Here is a 15,880-nt window from a genome sequence, read left to right as displayed (position 1 = left end):
CCCTACCGTCCTTTTTTATGGCGCTGCGCGATGGGGGGCATCAGCCAGTAGAAAAGTTGAGCACCCCCGATCAGAGTGCGGATCAAGGGTCCAATTGACCGTTGGGCCAATTGGTGGTGATCAACCTAACAGAAGTTGCTGTTGTTGGGCTCCATCTCTAGCTCGCCGCTGAACTGTAGCCCATTCTGTACACGGAGCTCCCAACAACGGTGACAGCACTGTGGCTCCTTCTTCCACACGCTGACGCACACAATAAGATGCGGCGACCGGCGAGAGAGGCGATGAGGAAGAGGTCAAGGAGTCAGAGGATGTCGTGGCCGCATCGTCGTCCTCCCGCTTTGCGAGGGCCCTCGTACTGTGGGCTTGTCGGCGAGCTTGGGGCACCACGCCGCTCGACGAAGCGCGCAAGTGCGGTGGCCGCACACTAGGGCTCTGCTGGAGGAGGCGTGGGCGTGAGAACAACACCATAGCCGGCCAACAGCAAGAAACGATGCCTCCCGTCCTCCTACACCACGGCTGACCCCTCCCTCAGTCCTCCTATGCCGCATCGCACCCAACACACCCTGTCTTCGAGCCCCTCGTAGCCAGCGCACCGCCACCGCCAGAGCGCCTGCCGCTGGTGCCGACTGCCCATGCAGTCGTGCCTCCTCGGGCTGTCGCGGAGCCAGCCGCGGCCACCAATGGGTGCGCGCGAGCCTGACGAGGGAATAGCGCCCCACGGACCCGCCAAAGGTTGCCCCAATCGCCGGATCGATGCTCCCCGGCGGCCATCTCCCTGCTCTGCATCGTCTTGAAGAAGAAAGGAGGACACCCGCGACGGTCGGCGCAGGGGAGGCTCGACTTGTCGGGCCCAGTTTCGCGGATGCGGCTGCTGTGCGAGGACAGGGCAACCGACAAGCGTATGGGCGGCGCTAGCTGCCGGTTGTGTGGCGGCGCGACCATGGTGCCAGTGCGTGCTCTGTTTCTTGGTTTAAGGGGTTACATGAAAAAAACATGCCGGGTTGGCTTGCCACCTAAGTAAGGCTGGATAACGAGCTGGCTGGACTTGGCTCGGCTTGTTCTGGTTCGTTAAGATAACGAGCTAGCTCGGCTCGGCTTGTTATCCTAACGAGCCAGAAAGCCAGCTTGGCTCGGCTCGGCTCGGCTCGTTAAAAGCTTGAGCTGGCTGGTTAAGCTCGCGAGCCAGGTATAAAAAATACACAAAATATAATATTTGTATTTATCTAAAGTTTAAGAATAATAATAATATAAAAGAAATACATCTAGACCGGTTACCAGTCAATTTATAAGGTCTAGATCAGTTACCAGTCAATTGTAAAGTGCAAGACATGAAGTAAAACAAAAACTAATATGCCCCCGTTCGCTGGTCTGAAATTTGGCTGAAAACACTGTTCTGGCTAAATTGTTGTGAGAGAAGAACACTGTTCCGACTGAAAAAAAGACGAACAAACCGAATATGGGGTAAGCCGAACATGGCCTATAAATTTTGATACATTTTTTTTCCTGAAAGCTTAGCTCATTTAGCTCGCGAGCGGCTCACGAGCGGCTCACGAGCTGGCTCGAGTTGGCTCGTTATAGCGAACGAGCTAAAATCTGGACTTGGCTCGGCTCGTTATCATAATGAGCCGAGGAGAATCAACCACGAACCGAACGAGCTAACGAGCTTCGATTTTTTCGCGTAGACTTACACCTAAGCAAGATAACGGTCACAAAGCAGTATAGACCTGTTGGACATCATTTAACGAGTTAGGGAGGGGACTTATAAATATATTTTTGTAGTTCATGGACTTAACCCTGTGCGTTTAACTCTAAAAAAAAGAAATTCGCGTACGCGCCTCGTCGGCTTCTTTCCCCAAACCGCAAGCAGGACGCGAACCCCACCCCCCGCTCCAAAACGGCTCCTCATCTCCCAACACAGCACAGTCTGAATCCAGAATCCAATCAGCAGCTCCATACAAGCGGTGATGATCCAGCTGCTGTTCGCCGTGCTGGTGGCGGAGGCGTCCCTGACGGCGGCTCTGCTCTTCAAGACGCCGCTGCGGAAGCTCGCCGTGCTAGTGGTCGACCGGCTCAAGCGCGGCCGCCACGCGCCCGTCGTCGTCAAGACGGTCGCGGGCGTCGTCCTAGCCCTGCTCGCTTCGACGCTCTACAGCATGGCTCAGATCAGCGGCAGCGCGAGCGACTCCGACTCCGGCTCCGGCGGCGGGCCCACGCCCACCGACCAGGTGCTCTTCTCGCGTCACCTCCTGGAGGCGTGCCTCATGGGTAGGTCTTGGTAACGCGCATCAGCCCCACTCGATCATGTTCAGTACGCCTTGCCAATTCGGGCTCCTCTATCCCCATTTTCTGATTTGACTAGATCCCCTGTTTATCGCGTGCTTGGGTAGGGGTTTGGTGAGATCTGAGTGTGATGAATAGTCTGAGCAATCTAGGTTGGCGGGGGGGTGTACTGCTGCTATGTTGCTTATTCCGGTGGCTGTTCGAGCGGTTGTGTTGATGTAAGCTGGTAACCCGAGCAGTAACTAGTTTTTAAGCTTTCAAATATTAACCGGACCAAGAAGGTCTTTTTGTCTAAAAAAAAAGAGCATCCATTCTTTGACCCTGCTTAGGGGATTAAAACTTGGAACATTCTTATGTATCTGTTCCAGCTAGTAATTTTATCTTATGAGAAACTATTTCAATCCGAACTATACAACTTTGCCATCCACACTCCACAGTGCAAAAAATATAGCACACAGGGTTTGTGATGGGAAAGTTAAGTACTTTATTTAACAGATATTAAGCTGAATTATATTCTAGTGTACTTTTCCCTGGACACTAGAAATTTTACAAAAATATTGAGATCGAATTGAACTGTGATCATCTATCTACTTGTTGCATCAGCATTGAGTGCAGTCAGAATTGCTTGTTTTGATATATTGTGATCATCTATCTACTTGTTGCATCAGCATTGAGTGCAGTCAGAATTGCTTGTTTTGATATATTGTGATCATCTATCTACTTGTTGCATCAGCATTGAGTACAGTCAGAATTGCTTGTTCTGATATATTCTGTATATATGTTGCAATGAAATTTCTAATGTGCATGACTCCAGTCTAATGTTTTTATCTATCACGGCCTTTTTACACATGTACCCTTCCCCTCTTGAAATATTGTGCTAAATGTTTAAGCACTGAATTTTTGCTATCTGCTCTATGTTGAAGTCTGAACAGAGTACTATTCTTTCAGGGTACTCCTTATTTCTTGCTCTAGTGATTGACCGGCTACACCAATACGTCAGAGATTTGCGTGGGTTCAAGAAGGACTTAGAGGCTGTACGTAAGCATAATAAAATGTTGGAGGAAACAAAACATGGAAATTCAGAGGAGGCAAAGAAGTACCAGGAAGAGATTGCCACTTTGAACAAGGAGATGAAGAAACTGAAGCTACAAGTCCAGGAAAAGATAGAAGAGGTCCATGTTGCTGAGGACAAGGCACTTACTATCCAAAAACAATCTGAAGGCTTGCTGATTGAATATGACCGCCTGCTGGAGGACAATCAGCATCTTCGGGATCAGCTGGTGTCAATTGACCTGAGGCTTTCCAGCTCTTCTTGAAGGAAGAGTATATTCAGGCATAAGAATGGTGAATCTGGTGCTGCTGCAACAAATTATCTGTTGCAGTTTTGAAGAGTCCATGTTTACTCCTTTCATGGGATGCTGAAGAAATTCTTTGTGGAAGATCATGTTACCACCCAAACGAGTATGGCAGCTACCTGCTTCCTCACTTGTTAGTCGTGGCATCTTTAATTAACTAGCTGCTGCATTATATTGTTGGCAAAACTAGTGCACGCATTATATGGTCTAGAACTTTGGAGTTTCTCTTATGTGTTTCTTGTGATGCCTACTTTTTATGTGTGCTGTAGTGATTACTGTTTTGAGCAGCATTTTATGATTATTGCAGATGGCATTCACATGTTGAAATCATGAACTCTGCTCTATAAGGTTCCCAGCCTATTTAAAAAGGTTTCATTGAGTAAAAAAAAAGGTTTTGTACTTTCACAAATATTTTCCAAATCAGAACCTTTTTTGTTTTAGAACGAGAACTTATCAAGCTCAGCCTGAAGCAGCTGAAAGGATGGTAACCGTGGTTATCTGTCCAAGCCCAAAATGTAAACATTATTGGCACTATCTGTTGGTGATAGAGAGCAGTTCTTTGGTTTGTTCTGATTTGTAAATAATATTAGTCAGTCAAGAAAAAAATTGGAATAAAATTCTAAATGTAAACTGAGTTTGGAGCTATATAAATTAATTGCCTATAAAATTTAAAATGTGTTGCAGATATATAATTTTAAAAAATATTTAACCAGGCTAATCATCAAATTACCTTGTGGTACTCAACAAAGAGCTTTATGCATGTATTGAGGTGAAAAATAGAACTTCATGTTCTTCAAACATTACCTATACATCTATCTATTTCCTTAGCAAATGGATGTATTAGAAGACATGTTTGAACAAAATATTGGACTTGCCATGTGGTTTGTTGTCGAGTTCTTGAGAAAAGAAAATTATCCAACCAAAGTAATTTCTTTACATATTAAGATTTGATCCTGCAGTTCTTGTGCAACTATGCTATTATCCATTAGCCACTTTTATGTTTTGAATTTGAACTAGGTCATAGATTTTCTTCTTGGATCTTGGTGCTCAAGTTCAGTGCGTGATCTTGTTGACAAGAGTAATAGCTATTTCCTCCGTCTCATTAATTGTTGTGCACATTTTTTGGGACCTTTACTTTGTATATACAAGTGGAGTAATATTTCAGTTGCTGACAAAATGTTTTGATAGGTTGGTGAAAATGAAGTGGTTTCTAATCGTTAATCGATTGATATGGAGCTGTAACTAGTAAGCCAGGTACTGTTGACCCAAAATAAGGATAATATCAAAATGAAGGTTTTTATTCACTTACTTAAAAACTCCACTAGAACCCTTATGACCAGCAACAGCAAGTAGGAATGAAAACTGCTATCTGCCCGTCCCAAAAGGGTCAAAACCTTATATGGATAGTTCATGGTCCGTATCTGAATCTGAACATTTAATATCTGTAACGTATTCAAATTTGGATACTAAAATCAGATTTCTGCTATGTATATGAGATATCAGTATCCGGCTGATCCGTAGCCAACTGTGAGATCCGTCGCCATGTACGCTGGTCTGGCCCGCCCCGCCCCCATGTCTTGCCGATCACCAGACTACTACCCCTTGTCACTAGGATGAAAACGGATCGGATACGGACGGATATCATCGATATTACATTTGTTTTCATATTTCTGTCCGGATTCAGATTCAAATACGGATAGTGTCAACTATGTCGGATAGGATACGATTGGATATCGACATCATAAATATGCGATTTGAGTATTCAGATACGGATACGGTATCGGATGTTGGATATCCGGACTCGGATACGGACAGATCTTTACCCCTCTAAACGAATTCGGTTTCGAATACGGTCGAAAAATATCCGCACCGTTTTCATCCCTACTTGTCACAAACTGTCTGCTCAGGTTGAGCACCAAGCCCACTTGTCTTCAATCTTCATCGAATAACCTTGCACATGCACAACCCCTGCTGGTTGACATTTTCTCTGCGCAAATCCACTGCAATATGCATGCTCATGAGCAGCTGCCCGGCTGCGTGTGGCACATAGAACGTGCATCACCCTCCGGATCATCATTCATTAGTTAGTGGCCATCCTGCGCATTTACGAGATCAAGACAGTCTTAGTGGCCTTCCTGCGCATTAATTTACGAGATCAAGATAGTGGCCCTCCACTCACTCACCATCCGGAGCCTGCTTTCCTTCGGTCTTTCTGTATTGGATGCACGACCAATCAAGAATCAAAACAAAAATAAAATAAAAGAACATCACTATACAATGGACTCCTATTTCCAGCTGGGATATGCTGCCATGTACATATCCACCAATCAAGAATCAAAACAAAAATAAATTAAAATAAAATAAAAGAACATCACTATGCAATAATGGACTCCTATTTCCAGCTGGGATATGCTGCCATGTATCCACCACCGATTTTGAATCCTTTGAGATTGCCTAGCTCCGTATGCACATATGTTCGTCAAACACGTGCCATCGAGCCGTGCTGTTTCTTCGTCTTCAACAGTCCACGCCTGCGTCAATCGTATCTTCAGCATGACGTCCGTGTTTTGCATAGGGTGCAAGTGGGCTAGCCCGCGAAGCTGCACATAGGTTTAATTTTGTGAGTTTCTAGCAATAACCCACAAAATTAAGGGCATGTTTTGGCTACCGCCATAGCTTTGGCCGCACTGCAAGTGCCAAGGACAAAACGGCCGCCGCTCGACAATTGTCATATGCGGTGCGCGATTTGAACTACCGGCTGCGACGCGTCCCAAAGCTGCGGCAAACTGCGGCGGTGGCGTTTGGCTCCCGCGGCGTGCCGCATGTGCAGCGTGGTGACATGCAGTGTGGTTTTGAAGCCATCCAAGCACGCCCTAAATCTTATGCAGTTTCACGGGCTAGCCCACTTGCATCATAGGTTTGGATATTGCTATGGTCTACCGGCCTTGTTTGATCTCCTCGCAACACGTCCTGACTCAAGGAAATCTTACTATATGGCGCCACAACTATAGCCTCCTTGACGATATAACATCTAACTAGAAAAATTAAGCCAGTGTCAATGCTCACATCGACCCGCGCAACCATACGCATGCTATTGACGTCTTGATTATGTCCATAGTACTACACCATGAGGCGTATCAGTTTCGCACTACCTGCACGTTGCACAACACCATATATCTACAACTAAAAGTTAAAAATGTTTTCATCCACACGGCATTTCACCATGCGCCCGTGCGATTCCTCCTGGCATTCTAGCAGTTGTTTTTTTGTGGCGCCCGTGCAACTGTACACCCATACGAATGGGCTAGCGGGGCTAAGTCATTTTGTGATGTTTTCATGACTTGCCAACTCAATGTCACGTCAACATTTGTAACATTTCTAATATTACATGGCATTTACCGATGTGGCATGCTGCAAGAACCTGTGACATAAAACCAAATGTCATAAATCTTTGTGACGTCAAGGTCAATTTCATACATTTATGACATTAATGTTACAAAGTCGCAGTTTAAGTCACATGAGCAGTGACACCGACTTTTTTGTCACACATATATCACAAATGTTGACCTGTGACATATTCTAGATATTATTACACAAATCAAATGTCATAGAATGCAACATTTCTTGTACTCCCTACGTTCCAAATTATAAGATATTTTAGTTTTTCTAGATACATTGCTTTTACTATGCATCTAGACATGGTGTATATCTAAATGCATAGCAAATGCTATATATCTAGAAAAGCCAAAACGTCTTATAATTTGAAACTGAGGGTGTAGTGATTAAAACTTTGCAATGATACCTCTAGGTTTGCTACAATGCCATCCTAATTTAAACCTTGTCGTCATGATCTAGGTATACAATAAAATTATTCACCTTATGCACCAGTGATGCCATGACTAAGTATATGTGTCTAAAGAAACAATCCTAAGCATGTCTAAAAGATCCTTCCCGAGTAATAACCAGTACACCTTGAGGGCTAGATTCTTTGAATAATGTAGCTCATAGGAAAAATCCTCTGGCCAAATGGGAGACCAGCTTCCATCTCATATTGATCAAACCAATCAACTTTTCTCATTTACATATGCTCGATTTGAACCTTGACCGACAACGAATCCCCATGGTACCCCTCAATTGTGAACTCTATCACCATTGTCTACATTACCACAATCAAACACCATTACAACTCAAGTTGTACCAAAATCGCAACCCCTAACCTACACAATCCAAATCCCAAGAAAAGTAAAAAAAATTCTGCTCCTAGCTTCATAATCAACCAAAATACTCCATCCTACTATAACTAAATCCAAGATTAGGTCACCAAAACACTTATCTTACTAGGGAATTTGTTCCGCTCGCATAAGCAAGTTGACAGCCATTATGCAAATTGATGAGTTAGTCACAAGAAGCCATGCATGATAGGAGTATCCTCCCACCTTTTTCGACAGCTACTACCTCGCACACCACCACCTTTGTGACCCCTTTGCCCTTCCTTTGGCCAAGGAACGAGTTAAGGAAAGAGTGGGGTTGGAATGAAGGGGAGCAAGAGATCCAGGGTTTTTATGCTAAAACGAGCAAAACCACTTTTTAATGGTTAGAAAATCTTCATATTCTAATAAAATCTTCGAGAGACTCACTAACTCTCTAGTACATGGCTTCCTATCAAAAATTTTGGAGAACAAACAAAATATTGAGAGTCCAATCGGTCCATCGAGGTACTCTATCAGGTTCATCAAGGCACTCTATCTCCTTTGCATTCCAAAATTGCCCTTCTCCATCTTCAATAGTGGAGAGGCAACTTTGCACTTGAAATTGCAGATCCACTAGTTTTGTAGTGTGTTTCTGTGTGAGTGGTGGCTCCAACTAGAACTCTAGTGGCCACTGAAAGGACCTAGGATGCCGCCTAGAGGGGGGTGAATAGGCGTTTCTAAAAATTAACACCTTTAAATGCGGAAACGATTAGTAAAGGGAGTTTCCAAAATAGAAACTCCAAATAAGAGTAATACCACCCCTCACAAGTTAGCCACAGAGTATGTAAAAGATACTAAATAAATATAGGAGCCACAACCCTGCAACACAACGATTAGTGCAGTGAATACATTAAAACAGAGCTAGGGCCAATACCGGACACGTCCGGTAGAGGTACCGGACACGCCCGGTTTTATCGAACTCAGGCAATATCGGACACGTCCGGTAGTTATACCGGACACGTCCGGTATACACAAGTTCTACAGTGTGACCCCTAACTTTCTCCTTTTGATTCCAAACCTCAATCCAACCTGTAGGCACCCAATAAAGATAGTGCCACCCACAGGTAACCTGCACAAGAGCTAGAGCAACACAAATATCAAATGAAATGCAAATTGAGACATGATATTTGTTTTACCGAAGTTCGAACTCGTTCAAGTCATACTCTCCGTTGAGGGGGCTGCGGGCGACCCAACGAAGTTCAGCCCTAGAGGGTACCACAAAGGTCACTCTAGCCGGAGTCTTTTCCAACTCCTTTTCCTCCTTTCACTAGTTGATTTTGAGGCGGCGGAATCGACCATTACAAACTTTCCGAGGCACACCACAATCTCTCGGGTGCTCTCCGGTGACGCCTAGCCATCTAGGACCGAAGAGCCCAATAGTAACAAATGCGAATCACAAGATTAACAATATGCACAAGTGCTCAAGTGGTGGCTTGCTCTTAATTTTGAATTTCTCTCAACCCACTAATTGATTTGGCAATTTGGATCACACACTCACTAAGAGAGGGTTTGGGAGAGTTGGCAAAGCTCAAAGACATGCTAGAAGATCAACAGCCTCCAAAGGTAACTAAGTTTGGGAGAGTTGGCAAAGCTCAAAGACGTGCTAGAAGATCAACAACCTCTAAAGGCTTGGGGGTATTTATAGCCCCCTAGGAAAAACTAGCCGTTTTATAGCTATTGCCATACCGAAGCATATCAGAGGTATGACTTACACAGCGCCAACGGTAACTGAGTTACAGTAACGTTGTGAGGTGTCAGAACTCCCGACGCATGCCATAACTCCTGACCATCAAAACTCCTGACTTACGTCAGAACTCCTGACCCTCAGCACATTTGAAAACAATGGTAACTGAGTTAAATTATGTGAGGTGTTGGAACTCCCGACGTATGCCGGAACTCCCGACCGTCAGAACTCCCAACTCACATCGAAACTCCCGACCTTCAAGGCATTTGAAAACTAGCCATTGGCCTCTGGCCGTCCATACCGGACACGTACGGTATGAATACCGGACACGTTCGGTATGACCAGGACAGTGAACTCTCCAAGTCAGTTAAGTGTGAGACGTCAGAACTCCCGACCGTCGAAACTCCTGACTCACGTCGGAACTCTCGACGAACCAACCCGAGAACAATAACTTTACCATTGCTGGGCAAATACCAGACACGTCCGGTATCAATACCGGACACCCAGACCAACAAAAAATAGCTTAGCTCTTTTGTCTCTCAAACACTCAAAACTCACATGGGTTGGTGAAAGCTCAAGTTTGGTTTTGGTGAATTGATGAAACCTTAAGTGCTAACCTAGTTTATTAAGTGATCATGAGATTGGTAGCACATTTCAAGTGGTGAAGCAAATGAAGATCATAGCATGATGATGATGATACCATGGTGATGATCAAGTGCTTGGACTTGGAAAGAAGAAAGAGAAAAACAAAAAGCTCAAGGCAAAGGTATAAACCATAGGAGCTATTTTGTTTTGGTGATCAAGACACTTAGAGAGTGTGATCACATTTAGATTTGATAGCCGTACTATTAAGAGGGGTGAAACTCGTATCGGAATGCGATTATCAAAGTGCCACTAGATGCTCTAACTCATTGCATATGCATTTAGGATCTGGTGGAATGCTAACACCCTTGAAAATGTTTGTGAAAATATGCTAACACATGTGCACAAGGTGATACACTTGGTGGTTGGCACATTTGAGCAAGGGTGAAGAAGTTAGAAGTGAAAAGGAGTTAGACTCGCTGGTCACAAGGTGACCGGACGCTGGTCTTAGGCAGACCGGTGTGTCCAGTCAGTTGTTATAGCGAAGATGCTGGCGTCGGTCAAACGATCGGACGCTGGGTCACTCAGCGACCGGACACTGGCGAGATGTGTCCAGTTCTATTGTCGGGCAGCGTTCAGAGGCTAGGGTCTCTAACCGGACGATGAAAGGGTCCGGTCGTGCTTGACCGGACGCGTCCGGTGGGCAAAAGGCGTTTCTAGAACCTTACTAGAAATGACCGAACGCTGGTGGCTCAGCGTCCAATCAGTCATAGCACAGCGTCCGGTCAACTTAAGTTACCATTGAAACAGGGACACATGGCTGTAGTTGGGCGACCAGACGCTAAGGTCCAACGTCCGGTCAACATGACCGGAGCGTCTGGTTAGCCCGTGTTGTACCCAGTGAAGGGGTACAATGGCTCTATTTCGTGGGGGCTTCTATTTAAGTCCCATGGCCAGTTGAAGCTCATAACCTTTGGCAATTTTCATTGACATAACAACCTTGTGAGCTTAGCCAAAGTCCTCCCACTCATCTCCATCATTGATTCATCATCTTTGTGAGATTGGGAGTGAATCCAAGTGCATTGCTTGAGTGTTTGCATCTAGAGGCACTTGATGTTCGTGTTTCGCTGCAGATTTTGCTTTTTACTCTTGGTGGTTGCCACCACCTAGACAGCTTGGAGCAGCGAAGATCGTCGAGCGAAGGTTGGTGATTGTCTTCAGCTCTGATCATGGTGATTGTGAGGGGTTCTTGACCTTTCCTCGGTGGAGAGCCAAAAGGTACTCTAGTGGATTGCTCGTGGCTTGTGTTGGTTGTGCGGCACCCTATTGAGGGTTTGGCGTGTGAAGCCAATTAGCGCGTGAACCTCCAAGTGAGTGAATCGCCACAACGAGGACTAGCTTGCCGGCAAGCAAGTGAACCTCGGTAAAAATCATTGTGTTCATCATTGATTTTGAGGTGATTGGTCTTCATTGTTATTCATCCTTGTGATTGATTGGTTCCTTTATCTATATGGTGGTATAACCTTCTTGATTACTCTCATTACATTACCGCAAACTAGTTGTCAAGCTCTTTAGTGTAGCTAGTTGTGAGAGTTTGCTTGCTTGGTTGGTTGGTGTGGCTCTTTAGTTAGCCATTGAGAGCACACTAACATAGTGTAGTATCATAGCTATTGTGTGAATAGATACTATCTAAACTAGAATTGTGGTAGGTGGCTTGCATTTTGAGTAGGCTAGCACAACACTTGCTTTGCCTCATAATTGTCTAACTACTTTGTTAAGTGTTGTTATAGAAATTTTATTAGGCTATTCACCCCCCCTCTAGCCATTAGACCTTTCAATTGGTATCAGAGCCAAGGTCACCATGATTTGAGGCTTAACAACCTTCGGTGTAAAAAAATGGCTCAAATCAACAACACCAAGAAGCCACCCCAATTTGATGGCACAAATTATCCTTATTGGAAGTCAAAGATAACCACACACATCAAGTCAATCAATAGAAAGGTGTGGAAGGTGGTAGAAACCAAAATTAAGATTGGTGATCCAGAGAATCTCACCGTGGCCGAAGAAGTGCTTCTCCAAAACAATGACATTACTCTTAGTGCTATTCATGATGCAATCGATGAAAGAACATTTGAGCAAATCAAGAATATTGAGATGGCACATGAAGCTTGGAAGAAGTTGGAAGAATTATTTGAGGGCACTCAAGCCGTAAAGGGTGCTAAGGCATACATCCTCAAAGAGAAGTTTGCAAGCTTCAAGATGAAGGAGGATGAGAGTGTGCCAGAGATGTTTCATAGGCTTCAAGTGCTTATCAATGATCTCAAAGCACTTGGAGAAGAGGTGAAGGACAAGGACTTCTCCCATAAGTTCTTGAGATGCTTACCTTCAAGATTTGGCACATTGGTCACTATTCTAGTAAGGAGTGGTTTGGACACCATGACACCAAACCAAGTGTTGGGAGACATCATGACCGATGACACATATAGAGATGAAGATGAGAAGGAAGAAAAGAAGGAAAAGAAAGATGAGAAGAAGGATGACAAGAAGAAGAGCATGGCATTCAAAGCCACTTCATCCAAGGGCAAAGCTAAACAAGAAACATCAAGTGAAGAAGATGAATCTTGGGATGATGATGATGAGAAGATGGCTCTCTTTGTCAAGAAGTTTGGCAAGTTCATGATGAAGAAGGGCTACCGGGCTAGAAGAAAGATGTCTTCATCCAAGAACAAAGAAGAGTCAAGAAGGTGCTTCAAGTGTGGAAGCAAAGATCATCTTGTTGCTCAATGCCCATACAATAGCGACAATGATGATGACAACAAGAAGAACAAGAAGAAGGACAAGAAGGAAAAGAAAGAGAAGAAGGACAAGATGGCATTCAAGAAGAAGAAGGATGGTTCATATGTAGTCACTTGGGATAGTGATACTTCCTCAAGTGATGATGATGATAGTGATGATAACAAGGCCACCAAGAAGAAGGTTCTTGCAAGCATTGCTATCAATGAGAAGCCTTCTCTCTTTGAATCTTCATCATGCTTCATGGCTAAGGCCACTATGGTATAATCTTGTGATGATGAAAGTGATGAAGAACATGATGATGAAAATGAACATAAAAATGAAAATGATAGTGATAGTGATAGTGATAATGATGAACCCACTAAAGATGAACTATTTGACATGCTAGAAGATGCTAAAGAACACTTTGACATCAAGAGAAGGGAATGCAAATGCTTGCGTAAGGAACTAGTAGCCCTTAAGCAAACCTTTGATGAGCTCAATGCATCTCATGAGAGGCTAGAGGAAGCCCATGAGAAGCTTGGCAAAGCTCACAAAAAGCTTGAAAAGGTTCATTCATCTTTGCTTGATGAGCAAAATAAAAAGAAGCATGTTGAAACTTGCAATGTAGGTTTAACTTGTGATATAATTGATGAATCACTATCCATGTCTATCATTGTTGCTCCTACTAACCCTTCTTGTAGCACCTCCATCTCTACCTCATCTAGTAGTGATGGTCTCACTTGTGACACCTCACTAGTGGTTGAGAATGAGAACCTCAAGAAGGAGGTCAATAAGCTCACTCGCACCTTAGCTAAAGCTTATGGTGGTGAGGACAGCTTGCTTATGTACTTGGGTAGCCAAAGAGCTTCTCTCTATAAAGAGGGATTGGGCTATACCCCCAAGAAAGGAAAAGCGGCCTTTGCTCCTCACAAGACTAGTTTTGTAAAGAACAATGGTCGGTTTTGCACTAGTTGCAAGCAAGTGGGTCATAAGGAGCATGAATGCAAAAACAAGAGCAAAAATGCTAATGTATCCTTCATAAAGCTTGATTCATGCTATATGCTTACTAAGGGTACAAATGGTGTGAAGGCTAAGTTTATTGGTAAACCATGGATGGGCTCAAAGAAGAAAGCTATTTGGGTACCAAAGTACTTAGTGACTAACCTTCAAGAACCCAAGCAAGTTTGGGTACCTAAAAAGAATTGACCTTCTTTTATAGGTCAATTACAAAGCCGAAGGAATGCATTGGGTTCTTGATAGTTGGTGCACTCAACACATGACCGGTGATGCAAGAATGTTCAACTCAATCAACACCAATGGCAATGATGGTTATGATAGTATCACATTTGGTGACAATGGCAAAGGCAAGGTGAAAGGGCTTGGTAAGATTGCAATATCCAATGACATGAGCATATCCAATGTGTTGCTAGTAGAGAGCTTGAACTTCAATTTGCTATCCGTGGCTCAATTGTGTGATCTTGAATTCAAATACATATTTGTGGTAGATGATGTAGAGATCATAAGTGTAGATGGCTCTAATTTGATCTTCAAAAGATTTAGATATAAGAATCTATACTTGGTTGATTTCAATGCTAGTGAAGCTAAATTATCTACATGCTTGTTCATTAAGTCTAGCATGGGTTGGTTATGGTATAGAAGGCTTGGTCATATTGGAATGAAACAATTGAATAGATTGGTTAAGCATGACTTGGTTAAAGGCTTGAAAGATGTTGTGTTTGAGAAGGATAAACTTTATAGCTCTTGTCAAGCCGGCAAACAAGTTGGAAACACCCATCCTAAGAAAAAGCATGATGAGCACTAGTAAAGCATTTGAGTTATTGCACATGGATTTGTTTGGACCAACACAATACACTAGCATTGGTGGTAACAAATATGGCTTTGTGATAGTGGATGACTACACTAGATACACATGGGTATTCTTTCTAGTGGACAAAAATGATGTGTTTGCAATATTCAAATCATTTGTCAAAGGCATTCACAATGAGTTTGAAACAACCATCAAGAAAGTTAGAAGTGACAATGGTAGTGAATTCAAGAATACTAGAATTGATGAGTTATGTGATGAATTTGGAATTAGACATCGATTCTCAGCCAAGTACACACCTCAATCAAATGGGCTTGTTGAGAGGAAGAATAGAACACTCATTGATATGGTAAGGTCTATGCTTAGTGAGTACAATGTGAGTCAATCTTTTTGGGCCGAAGCTATCAACATGACTTGCTATTGTAGCAACCACCTCTATTGTCACCGATTGAAAGAGAAGACACCATATGAGTTCTTGAATGGTAGAAAGTCCAACATTGCATATTTTTGGGTCTTTGGTTGCAAATGCTATATCTTGAAGAAAGGCACAAGATTGGGCAAGTTTGACAAGAAATGTGATAAAGGATTCCTACTTGGTTATTCCACTACAAGCAAAGCATATAGAGTTTGGAATTTGGATAGTGGTACTCTTGAGGAAGTTCATGATGTTGAATTTGATGAAACCAAGGGTTCACAAGTAGAGAATGAGAACTTGGAAGATGTTAGAGGCATTCAACTTTCAAATGCCATGAAGAACATGGATATTGGTGAATTGAGGCCTAGGCAAGTGAATGATGATGAAGATGATCAAGTGCAAGTGCTCTCTAACTCAAATGTGCAAGATGATACAAATCAAGCTAGTGCAAGTGGATCTCATGATAATGAACAAGATCAAGTGGCTAGTACATCATCTCAATCCAATGATCAAGCAAGTGCAAGCAATCAAGTTCCAATACTCCAACCAACAAATGTTGCAAGGGATCATCCATTGGACACTATCATTCGTGATATTTCAAGAGGTGTACAAATAAGATTAAGATTGGTATCATTTTTTGAACACTTCTCATTTGTGTCATCCATTGAACCAAAGAAGATAGATAAAGCATTGAAGGATGTTGATTGGATGAAT

At 43.4% G+C, this 15,880-nt stretch overlaps 1 protein-coding gene across 1 annotated transcript; it reads left to right on the top strand.

Annotated features, from left to right (window-relative positions):
* The first annotated feature begins 1,816 nt into the window (after positions 1–1,816).
* LOC136463209 (uncharacterized) lies at positions 1,817–3,858 on the top strand. The gene is made up of 2 exons (XM_066462228.1): positions 1,817–2,265; positions 3,229–3,858. Exons 1-2 carry the CDS (start codon positions 1,965–1,967, stop codon positions 3,594–3,596), a joined length of 669 nt encoding a protein of 222 aa, XP_066318325.1. The 5' UTR covers positions 1,817–1,964; the 3' UTR covers positions 3,597–3,858.
* Positions 3,859–15,880: the final 12,022 nt, after the last annotated feature.

The sequence above is a fragment of the Miscanthus floridulus genome, chromosome 7, assembly GCF_019320115.1.
Source record: "Miscanthus floridulus cultivar M001 chromosome 7, ASM1932011v1, whole genome shotgun sequence".
Taxonomy (NCBI): Eukaryota; Viridiplantae; Streptophyta; class Magnoliopsida; order Poales; family Poaceae; genus Miscanthus; species Miscanthus floridulus.
This window is presented reverse-complemented; position numbering and strand designations above follow the sequence as displayed.